The sequence below is a fragment of the Felis catus genome, chromosome A1, assembly GCF_018350175.1.
Source record: "Felis catus isolate Fca126 chromosome A1, F.catus_Fca126_mat1.0, whole genome shotgun sequence".
Classification (NCBI taxonomy): domain Eukaryota; kingdom Metazoa; phylum Chordata; class Mammalia; order Carnivora; family Felidae; genus Felis; species Felis catus.
The window spans coordinates 81984850-81995326 of NC_058368.1; the positions used below are offsets into that span (position 1 = coordinate 81984850).

Below are 10477 nucleotides of genomic sequence, written 5' to 3' on the forward strand. Positions count from 1 at the left end.
GGCTTGTCCTCTGGCATTACATGCTCGGGGGTCCATCCCTGCGGGCCAGCTTCGGGGACGGTGTCTCCGGCCCCACCCCTGGGTGCTGCTGGCACAGGTGACTGTTAGCTGCCAGGTCTCCATGACGGTCGCGCTTCAGACAGGGCCTGTCGGGTGCCGAGGCGCAGAGCCACGCCCTCGGCTCACAGTTGATAGACACGCACGTTTCGGGTGCCAGCCCTGAGGCTGGCTTCACGGGACCTTTTCTGCCCTTAGCCTTACTTTGTTACCGTATTCATTCGCAGCTTTATTTTTCTGTTTCTTATATAAGCACATCTGGTCACTCGTGGGACAGGATGGGGGCTAAGTAAATAATGCATAGAACAATAGTTTGAAAAGAAAAAGGCCACCCCCCCATCCCTGCAAGTCAAAAAATCAGCAACCATCTCCTACGTAACAGGAAGCAGGTGGATTTGTTCTCATTCAGTTCTGCCCGGTTAACCCGGAAGTGCGTGGAGGGCAGGATGGGGCCCCGGGGTCTCTGCCTCGGATCCTCAGGGAGGCTGGAAAACTAACCAGGCCACGTCCTCCTCCTTTTTTCATTAGTCCCTCGAAAGGGAACACAAGAAACATCAAAAAGCTGGAGGAAAGAAAAACCGACCCCCTAAGCCTGGAAGGATACGTGAGCTCCACGCCGTTGCCGAAGCCCCCCGAGAAGGGCAGAGGTGGGTGTCTGTGCGGCGCAGCCCCGTCACGGCTGTCCCCGAGTGAGCAGGCGCGTCCAGGACGTGCACACCTCTCAGAGGAGAGCCCGTGTGAGCTGGCGTGTGTCCCCGAGCACCCCCACTCCGTCCCTCTGTCTTCCTTCGGAGATGACACAGCCCCGAGCTCTACCTCAGAGAGCTCCGCACTTTCCAAAACGCGCTTTGCTCTGCCGGGCCTTGCTGCCCTCACAGGTCAGAAAGGTAAAAGGCACCTGCCGCAGACCCACGCCCACGCCCCGGTGGCACGCTTCTCGTTCGTGTGGTGATCATTTGTGTGGACGGCCTGACAGGGGCAGCTGCCGCCATCGTCACCACGTGCAGCCGTTCAGAAGCTTTGCCCACTGACCCGCTCTCTTCCCTGGCGCTGGCGTGTCTGTGCCACACACGGCCAGGGGCCTCTCACTGGGGGCCTTTTATTTGCAAAGGAGGAGGCAGGCTTCTCTGGCAAACCTTGCTCACAAACTGCACTCGTCTTTTGCTTTTTTGGTGCACCTCCTCCTGAACCCCCACCCCATCCTGCTCTGTCCTGCCCGGGACTGGCATCGGCGGGCCCTGGGGTGCTCGCTATCACACAGGCCACATAAGGAATCCGCTGGGTGGGAACCTCGGAAAGCTTGTCTGCCTTGCAAGGCTCCTCGGTGGTGAAGCGTGTGAGGGGAAGGACACAGATGAGCCCACGAAGCCTGGAGCTCCGGCCGGGTCGTTACAGGACCACCCGCCCGATGCTAAAAGCCAGTGTTTACGAGTCGAGGATTCTTTTCACTCATCCAGAAAATTGGAGGGTTTTTTGTTTGTTTCAACTTACAAAATACTTTTAAGTTGGCCTCAAACTTTTTATTTTTAAAATATTTTTTTCACGTTTATTTATTAAGAGAGAGAAAGGGAGACAGAGACAAAGTGCCAGTGGGGAGGGGCAGGGAGAGAGGGAGACACAGAATCCAAAGCAGGCTCCAGGATCTGAGCTGTCAGCACAGAGCCCGACGCAGGGCTCGAACTCACGAACCGTGAGCTCATGACCTGAGCCGAAGTCGGACGCTTGGCCAACTGAGCCACCCAGGCGCTGCAATCAAACTTTTTTTAAAAAAGGAAAGACGCGCTCTGGTGCCGTGTACTTTGCCAAGCATGGAAAGTGCATACACTACACACTTTTATGCAGAGTTGAAAACCCGTGACCACCTGTAGCCTGCTGAAGTGAGGGTACGATTGCCACCGTTGGCCCGAGCTGGGTCTCCTCTCCCCCCGTTCCCGGGGCCGCTCCCGTCACCCGCGGGGCCCCGTGGCCAGCTTAGTCTTGCGCACAGGAAGCCACTTGGCAGCAGTGGGAACCGGCCTGCTGGCGGTGGCGTCCTGTCCCGCGTGAACACTGCTCCGCACGCCCCCCACGCCCTGCTTGCAGCCCCTCACTCTCCTGTCTGTTTTTGCCTCTTCCTTCTTCCACAGCCTCTCCTACCAGTCCTGGCAAAAAAGCTAAGCGACATGAAGTAAAGAGCGATCCAACGCCTTTTGGTTTACGAGGTAGAGTGGCTCAGCCTTGTGACGTAGCCTGCCGTCCGCATCCCCATGCGGCTGGGGACGCTGTCTGCCTGGCCGGGGCTCGCCCCCCAGGATGCAGATCACGATAGGTCTCTACCAGCCAGACACAAATTCCTTGTTTTCTTCAAAAGCATGACGATCTGGCGACAGATCTGTGATGACATCGCCCTTCTCAGCTGGACTCCTGCCGGGTCTGCCCAGAACCGACCCCCTTAGGGGTTGCCGACACCTGGCCGGCATTCGGGTTGGGCTGTTTCTTGGTGGCTGTGCGGCCGTAGGCCTCCCCCGTCCAGGGCGCCCACCCATCCCCTGCTTCTTGGTGGGAGAAGCCGACAGGATCTTGTCAACTGACCATCTTGCAGGGAGATGACCAGTAGTACAGACAGAGGGGGCCAAGCTCCGTGTTGGAACTCAGGCCATTTCTTGCCCCCTCATATCACGAGGGTAAAGTGCAGCCCCCAAAACCTGAAGATCCCCTGGCCCAGGCTGAGGGGCTGAGGTTCTCAGGAAGGATTTCACTTTGTGAACCACCTTGAGTTTTCCAGCAACTGTGAAGGTTCCCAGGGGCACAGGCTGCGGCTCTCCAGCATCCCCGGGGCGAGAGCTCAGAGGCCAGGGGCCTTGGCCCACCCTCTCAGCCTTCACATGGATGCGCAGTGCCCCGGGGCCTGGGACAGGAGTCATTTCTGCCCTGACAGCCTCATTTCCTACCTCACACCTGGAGACACCTGAGCACTGCCCTGGCTGAGTTCCCTTGGGCAGGAAGCTAGGGGGCTTCAGCCTCACCCACGGCCACCCGCCCATGGTTCCTACCGCCTTTCAGCCAAGTTGTGTCTCCTCCCGTGACAGGAAGATGAGGCAGCCTCGTGAGGTCACAGTGGACGTGACCTGAGTGCAGCGCCTGGGGCCCAACTGCTAGCCCCCCTTCACACCCTACCCCTGCTCCCTATTGCCCATCCCATGCCCCCCCCCACCCCGAAGCAGGTGACAGCGCGCACGGGTCTCCTGGGCATTCTTGCACATACTTAGCAGCTTGCCCCCTGAAAAGAGTCATCTTCCCAATGTTTTACTCAATGCCGCTGTCAGGAACTGTTTTGCAGAGGAGGGAGGGGACCCCACTCACCGTTACCTGGGCCTGATGTCCTACACACTCACCCACACGTGCGCAGATCAAGTGGGTTGGTGACACTTCGCTTCCCTCTTGGGCCTCGGTACTTTCCTGTCCACCCCCCCGTCACACAGTCTTGACCCAGGTGAGCCTGGTAGAAAGGCTTCCAGAGAGGCTGCTTGTCCCCACAGAGGCGAGCGAGCCCTTTGCACGCACCTGCTGTGACTCCCTCACATGCCTCAGCCTGTCGTCCTCAGGGAGGGCACACCTCCTGCCACCCCACGTGTAATCTGGAACTGGTGTGCCCCGCCCACAGCCAGCAAGCAGCCTTCTCTCCCAGACCCGCTTGCCTCTTGCTGCACAGCCATGGGACACATGGCCTGATGCTCCAGACTGTCACCTAGTGCCAGCATCCCTGTGTTTGTTCAGAACCCAGAATCCGACATCTCCTGTCTCCCCACAACTTACTTGCATTCTCCCCCAAATTTCCCCCAAATGGGAAATACAGGTGCTACTCTTTGGGCCTACAAGGCAGTGGAAACGCTGATGAAGGGATGTGTGCGCATTTTATAAAGTCCCCAGAAAGATCTCTCCCCGCGTTTGCTGGCCCAGCCAAGCTCCGCGGCTGGAGCTCACACAGGCAGGCGGCCTGGCCTGGAATCCCAGCCTCACCACGTGGCCACGGGGGCTCAGCGGCCCTGTTAGCTTTCGTGTGCGGTGTCTGCTGGCCTGCGTCACAGCGCCCCTACCTCGTGGGCTAAGGGCCAGGACGGGCCGGCACAGGGCACGCGCAGCGAGCCTCAGCCCTTGTGTGAGGGGCGGCCCCCCAGGCGGTCGGCCGGGTGTTCACCCTCCAAGCACTAACTGCAAACTCCTTCCCTTTGGTGGCATTCGCTCCAACACAGTGGGATGGCAACGTCCCAGGCTAGTGGTTACTCAGGATCTCTGTGCTCCCCTGGGGCCACATGCAGGGGCAAAGCGGCAGGGCCTAAGGGACCACCTCCCTGAGGGGCTGGGGTTCGCTGTGTCCCCCCGGCTGGTGATGGAAGCAGGTGTCTGGGCCCCGGCCCCCTGGACTGTGCATGGCTGAAGCACCCGTGTCAGCAGCGTGCCCCAGTCTGTGCTGCGTCCCGCCGGAAGGTCTTGGCTGGCTCCTGGGAAGGGGGCACATGCGGGTGGTGGGAACTGCACAGACCCCCTTCACACAGTGAGGGTGGTCCTCACTGCGGCCCGCTCTCTCTCAGGTTGGAGCAAAACATCTCACCCCTCAGAGGCCCCTGAGGACGACGGCTGGTCGAGTGCTGAGGAGCTGATCAATTCCTCGGATGCGGAGGAGGAGGGCAGAGTGGGCCCCAGGAAGCTGGTAACCTTGGGTCCCACTGGGCGTTCAGCCTGGCCCTGCTGGCCCCTGGGCAGGAGAGCTTCAGAGCACGACCTTACCAGTGCCCCGCACTTGTGGCTGCTGCGGGCACATGTTAGGTGCCAGGGCCCCCTGGGGTTGTGCGCCCGCCCGCCTCCATCGTCAGACCAGCCTGTTTCAGAGGGAACGGTGCACACACCTGACTTGCCCTCCAAATAAGTAGACTGTTCTGAGGAGCCGCTGTAAAGCGATGCCTTCAGCTCTTACTTTCTAGAGAACTGAACTGCTTTAAGTATGGATTTGCATTCTTTTTTTTTTTTAACTTTTTTTAATGTTTATTTTTGAGAGAGAGAGAGCTAGAATAAGCGGGGGAGGGTCAGAGAGAGAGAGAGACACGGAATCCGAAGCAGGCCTCAGGATCTGAGCTCTCAGCACAAAGCCCCACGCAGGGCTCGAACCCCCAAACCATTAGACCATGACCTGAGCTGAAGTCAGACGCTCAACCCACTGAGCCACCCCAGATTTGCATTTGAAACAGTGGCAAGGAGAAGCTATTCACGTATTAAATCATTAGAGTCGGGTGACACTAACAGATGCTTGGGGCACTCCATGCTGCCCTGGTCCTAGCTTCAGAGCTTTGTCCATGTGTACGTGTCAAACATGGAGCACGGACTGGGTACCAGGCACTGTGGAGGTACAAAAGACAAAGCAGAGAACAAAATAGACAAGACTCTCCACTCTCACAGGGAAGCAAGATAAAAGGTAGTGAATACGGAGCATACTAGGCAAGGATGACTGCCATTTCAGATGGGAGGCCCGGGGATAGGAGGGCGCTCCAGGAAGAAGGAGCAGCATGTGCAAAGGCCCTGGGGCAGAGGGCTATGTTTGTAGTGTTTGAAGCCGGCTGCAGCAGAGGGGGCAGCCAGACCACCAAGAGTGGGCCAAGGGCACTTTGCACGTTAGTTAGGATTTTTAACATGATCACGGTGAGAGACCTCTGGCATCCGCTTACGATTAGGAGCTCTTCCCAACTTAAGGTGACAGTCACATGAGAAGCCTGACAAACAGCAGGGCCCTGACGAAATACTCATTGTCTGTCTCCTGTTGGATGCTGGAAGCCCATCTGGGACCTTGCCTGCTCCTGCTATGGCCTCACTCTGCGCTTGGGGTTGGGGGGGGGAGGTGTGTGGATAGGGTGGACCGTGCCGTTTGATACACTGTGTCCTGTGCCACCAGGTTCCAGGGAAGTACACGGTTGTGCTGGGCGATGAGAAGGAAAGCCCTGAAGCGCTTGCCGTGAGAAGCGGAGACGTGGTGGAGGTGGTCCAGGAGGGTGACGAGGGCCTTTGGTAAGACGTCGCCGGTGGTGGGCTCAGGCCCAAGACCCTGGGGCAGGCCCGCGGCTGGAGCCCCTGACCCACCCCTGCCCCTTCCAGGTATGTCAGGAACCTGACCTCCAGCAAGGAGAGCTGGGTGCCGGCCAGCAGCCTCTCCACGCTCCTCGGCACGTCGGGCTCGGCTCAGTGCCTGAGCAGTTCAGGTAAGACCCCCGTGCCGTGCTGGCTGCGATTCGAGCCCGCGGGGTCCGCGGCCTCGAGCTCGGGCGTGCAGATGCGAAGCCGCAGCCGTTCTCGCCTGGTTTTCCCGCAGAGTCCAGTGCAGGCTCCGCCCTGCTGAGCGCCTCGTCCAGCTGCAGCGAGAGCTGCGGGGCCCCCCTCTCAGACCTGCAGGGGTAGCGCCGGGCCGCGCAGGATGGCAGCCTGCGGACCTCTAAGTGTTCTCTTTGCTTGGGCTTGCTTAGTTTGGTGAGGGACGGTGCTCTAAGACCCTGGGAAAGGAGGACCCTGGCAAGACCCAGAAGAGGAGCCGCCCGCTGCCCACGAGACTTGGCGGTGCAGACACAGGGGCACGCAGAGGAAAGGTTCTGGAAGATTCTGTCCTCCGGCCTTCACGCCAGGACCCCCCTGACGGAGGCGCAGAAGTCAGCTCCACGGGAGGATGGCGAAACACCGAGCTTCCCCGCAGAACCAGGATGGACGGAGGGCTGTGGGGCAGCGGAGCAAACATGTGGCAGGTGCCACGGGGCCGTCGTCCACCTCCACAGGGCCGCGGTGGGGAGCCCGTCCCGGCCACTCGGCTTCGGTTCCTGCCGCATCTGGGCTGGTGCTTCCTGCAGGGATCAGCACGTTGTGGGAGGGACCGCTTCCCAAAGAAGTGGCCAACCTACTGACCCAACAGCTTGGTGGAGGACTTTTTGATTTTTACAAGAAAGCAGGGATTAATTCCATGGCCATTTTTTGTGGTACTTTGGCCGCTAATCTTTACCAAGAATCACTGTGTTTACATGAAATGACAATTTAATACTGTATTTGATACAAAACTATTTTCTGTTACTGGGGTTTACACTGCAGCGCGTTGTTTATACTGCTGGAGATTTGAGGGCTCTCTCTTGGGGACCAAAGCCCTCTCCAAGGCCGGCCTGGTCACCGGCGGTTGAAAACGCATCCCTCGATAAAATCCAGCAATGTTTCTACAAACAGGAGTAGTAGAAACCAAGGAGAGTCCTTTATCTGTGTAGGTTAATTTTCAAAAGAAAATTTAAACTATAATTTAAAATATTTAGTTTCTTTTCTACAAAAATGGGGAACTTGATTTTTTTAACTAGCTTCACTGAATTAGGATTTTTTATCGTTTTTAAAGAATACATAAAGATGCAGTTTCCGTGGGGTACCACCTGAACCGGTGCCCACACAGGGCTCAGTGAAATCTCCAGCCCTGGCACCTGTGCCGGCCTCCGCTGCTGCCTCCCAGGCTCGGGCAAGTCCCCGTGAACTCAGAAACGTAAAGGTTGCAGAGCTCATCACTGAAATCGAGGCAGAACTGGAAAGAAAACTCTTGTGGTTTACCTTTTTGTGTTTCTCAAACAAACTCTGTTCTCCGGAAACACTTTGTGTATCTGGTGGGGGCGGATCTCTTTCTACGTGTGCTTACGTGGATGTGTGTGCATTGGTGTCCCATGTTAGGGATGCACGCGGCCTCCGCGATGCTGGAAACCGTCACTTTACTGCCCTCCCTGAGTCCCGCGCCCACCGCAGCCTGCTCCCGGCCACACGCGAGCCCCCACCCTGGCCGCCCCTGCGGTGCGTTAGAGAAAACAGCCGTGCAAGACTCAGCAGCTTTCCTCAGTGCCCCCCGATTTACTCAGTGCACTGACTGTGCAGAGACCGCCCCAGCCGCCTCGCCCAACACCCCCCACCATTGTAATCTCTTCCTCATAAAGGCACTTTAAAACCTCGTGTTTCAGTCATTGCTTTTTGTTTGGTTTGAGGTCTTTTTTTTTTTTTATTGCTGATGTAAATGAAATTTAAAAAATCAGAGTTCTTTATTGTATGGATGGAGTTTGAATAAATATCAGCCCCTCTTGCTGTCTGCCTTCATCTGTAAAAAGCCCAGAATTCTGCTCATCGCGCTCAGCTACACACAGCACTGCAAGCGCCATTACAGGGGAGGCAGATGGCGAGCAGGACCCAGACTGTGTCCCCTATGCTTCCCTTTGTCAGAAAATGATGGAAATAAAGTAAGCGTGTTGTGTCAACACTGTGAAGGTAACAAAAGAAATGCAGACTCCCAGTGCTGGGACATTGGGGTCCGGTGGTGGAAGGGATGTGGTGGGGAGGGAAGCGTGACGGGCGGAAGCAGGAATCCGGAAGAGCAGCCGGAGCCACTCTCTCCCACGATGCTGGAATCGTGCTAGGCTGACCTGCCAGGAGGGGATCAAATCGGATGCATCACATGATTCCTGAAAGACACCATCAAACAAGATCACACAAGGCTGGAAGAAAAGACAAGAACAGAGACTAACAAACCCTGACCTCCCAGGAGCCCCTCCCACAGACCTGAGGGCTGTGCCCCAGAGGCAGGTACACTGTTGGAGTTGGCCACTGGAGCGCCTGTCCCCCAGTCCAAGCGGAAGGCGTGGCCATGAGCGGAGGGTCGGGGAGGGGCCGCTGTTCACACGGGGCTACGCAGCTGGCCCTCTGCACTCAGCCACCCTGTCCTCCTCCCCTCGCCCCTCCTGGCCCGGGGTCTGGGGTAGGACTGCTCGGTACCATGCTTGGTGGTCTTTCATGAAGAAAAAGCCACTTGGAAGCGTCAGTGGGGAAGCGGTGCCTCAGCCACGACCCCACTGGCCTGTGCTGTCCCCCACCTCCCCAGAGGACCCTGGGACTCGAAGGCTTCAGTCCAGCACATGTCCCAAATCCAGGCTGCCTGGCAGCTCACCCATGGGAATCCCATTTCTCCGCAGCTTTGGGCAGTCGGAGGAGGAGCATCCCTTCCCCACACCTCCTGGCCAGTCGCCCACTGAGTCCACGGCCAGACACTCCTCGCGCTGCTCTGAGAACAGCCCAGCTGCGGCCCCACTCAAGGGGAAACATAGGCACCTGCTGACGGTGTCCCCAGGATGCAGTCTTGCTCAGAAGCAGGACCCTTGCCGGTAGAATTGGTTATGATGAGTCACACTGGAGTGGGGGCCCTGACCCACGGGTAGTGTCTCTGTAAGGAGAGTTAGATCGGGACACACACCCAGGCCGACTGCAGGTGGGGCACAGAGGCCCCCAGAACTCCCCAGCGGGAAGGGGCAGGCAGGCCCTCCCCCGGAGCCTCCAGAGACAGCAGGGCCCTGCACAGACACCGTGCCCAAGGGCCTGTGGCCTCCAGAGCCGGCACAGGATAGATTTCCGGTACAGTAAGCCCCGCGCATGCAGCCCTGTCATGGGGCCACCAGGAGTCAGGAAAGTGCTGAGCTCAAGGGCGGCTCCCCTGCAACCTTTGAGAGCAGGGCTCACGGGTGCTGCATGTGGACCGACACGGGACCGACAGCACCTCCACCTGCTCGGGCGAGACATTCGCCAGATTTAGGGGCAGAAGCTCAAGGCTGAAACGCTTCTCCCCAAGCTGGGAGGAAACGGAGCCAGGACTGCCAGGCCATCCAGAGAATCCCCAGAAGGTGCAGCAGAAAGCGGGGGGGTCCCCCCCCCACCAACAACAGACTCCCAAGCAGCCAGCAATCGTAACCATTAGTAACACCTGAGGTGGTCAACAAACCATGTTCTCTGCAGAGACTGACTCTCCCACTTGGGGAGTGGAGCTGGGACCCCGCCTGCAACAGCTGGGCCGTGTGGCTCCCACGCACGGGAGAGGAGCAGAGTGGGCGTCCCCAGTCTCCACCATTTGCAGAAAGGATATTTCAGAGGGTCGAGGCCAGACCCCACTGGAGGCTGGACGCCCACGTGAGCCTTGTTGGGGTGACTGACGATGTCCGAGGGCCCAGGATGGTCCAGGTCAGCACAGAAGCCGGGCAACCAAGACGGTTGGTCACCGCGGCTTGCGGCCTGGGCCCAAGAGGGCCCGGAGGGACACAGAGCAGGGGGTTCAGCTTGGGGCAGGTGCCCCAGGGCAATGAGGCCCTGTGTGGGTCTCCACCCACACCGAAGATCCACTCTCCTGTCCCCAGAGTTACTCTGCAGGCACACCTACCACCAGCTTGGATCTGTTTCCCAACTGCGGCCCTAAGTCCCCAGGGCTTCAGATTCTCAACCGCATTTGAGGCGCACGCGCCAGGTACACATCCCGACACAGACGCTTCCGAGAGGGAACCCCTACTTCGCGGTCACAGCTGTGCGGTGGGTACAGACAGTGTCTTCCTGTCCCCAGCGTCCCCCGCACGCCCCG

General features: G+C 58.4%; 1 protein-coding gene and 1 long non-coding RNA gene across 13 annotated transcripts in view; one reads left to right on the forward strand and one right to left on the reverse strand.

Annotated features, from left to right (window-relative positions):
* MCF2L (MCF.2 cell line derived transforming sequence like) overlaps window positions 1-8042 on the forward strand; it is a 132751-nt gene extending 124709 nt beyond the window's left edge. For 7 of the 12 annotated variants that reach the window (XM_019829755.2, XM_019829754.2, XM_019829794.2 and 4 more), the window contains 6 exons: window positions 586-704; window positions 2184-2258; window positions 4629-4747; window positions 5981-6093; window positions 6181-6284; window positions 6395-8042. In XM_019829755.2, the coding sequence (XP_019685314.1) occupies window positions 586-704; window positions 2184-2258; window positions 4629-4747; window positions 5981-6093; window positions 6181-6284; window positions 6395-6480 (616 nt within the window). In that variant the 3' untranslated portion in view covers window positions 6481-8042. Of the gene's footprint in view, window positions 1-585; window positions 705-851; window positions 945-2183; window positions 2259-4628; window positions 4748-5980; window positions 6094-6180; window positions 6285-6394 lie in introns of all 12 variants that reach the window. The other 5 variants (XM_019829789.2, XM_019829760.2, XM_011280921.3 and 2 more) reach the window with 3 other exon arrangements.
* Window positions 8043-8098: 56 nt separating this feature from the next.
* On the reverse strand, window positions 8099-10473 carry LOC109499308. The gene is made up of 2 exons (XR_002156615.2): window positions 10283-10473; window positions 8099-8543 (listed from the first exon to the last, which is right to left on the reverse strand). It is a non-coding gene; the product is annotated as an uncharacterized LOC109499308 (long non-coding RNA).
* Between the last annotated feature and the right edge of the window lie 4 nt (window positions 10474-10477).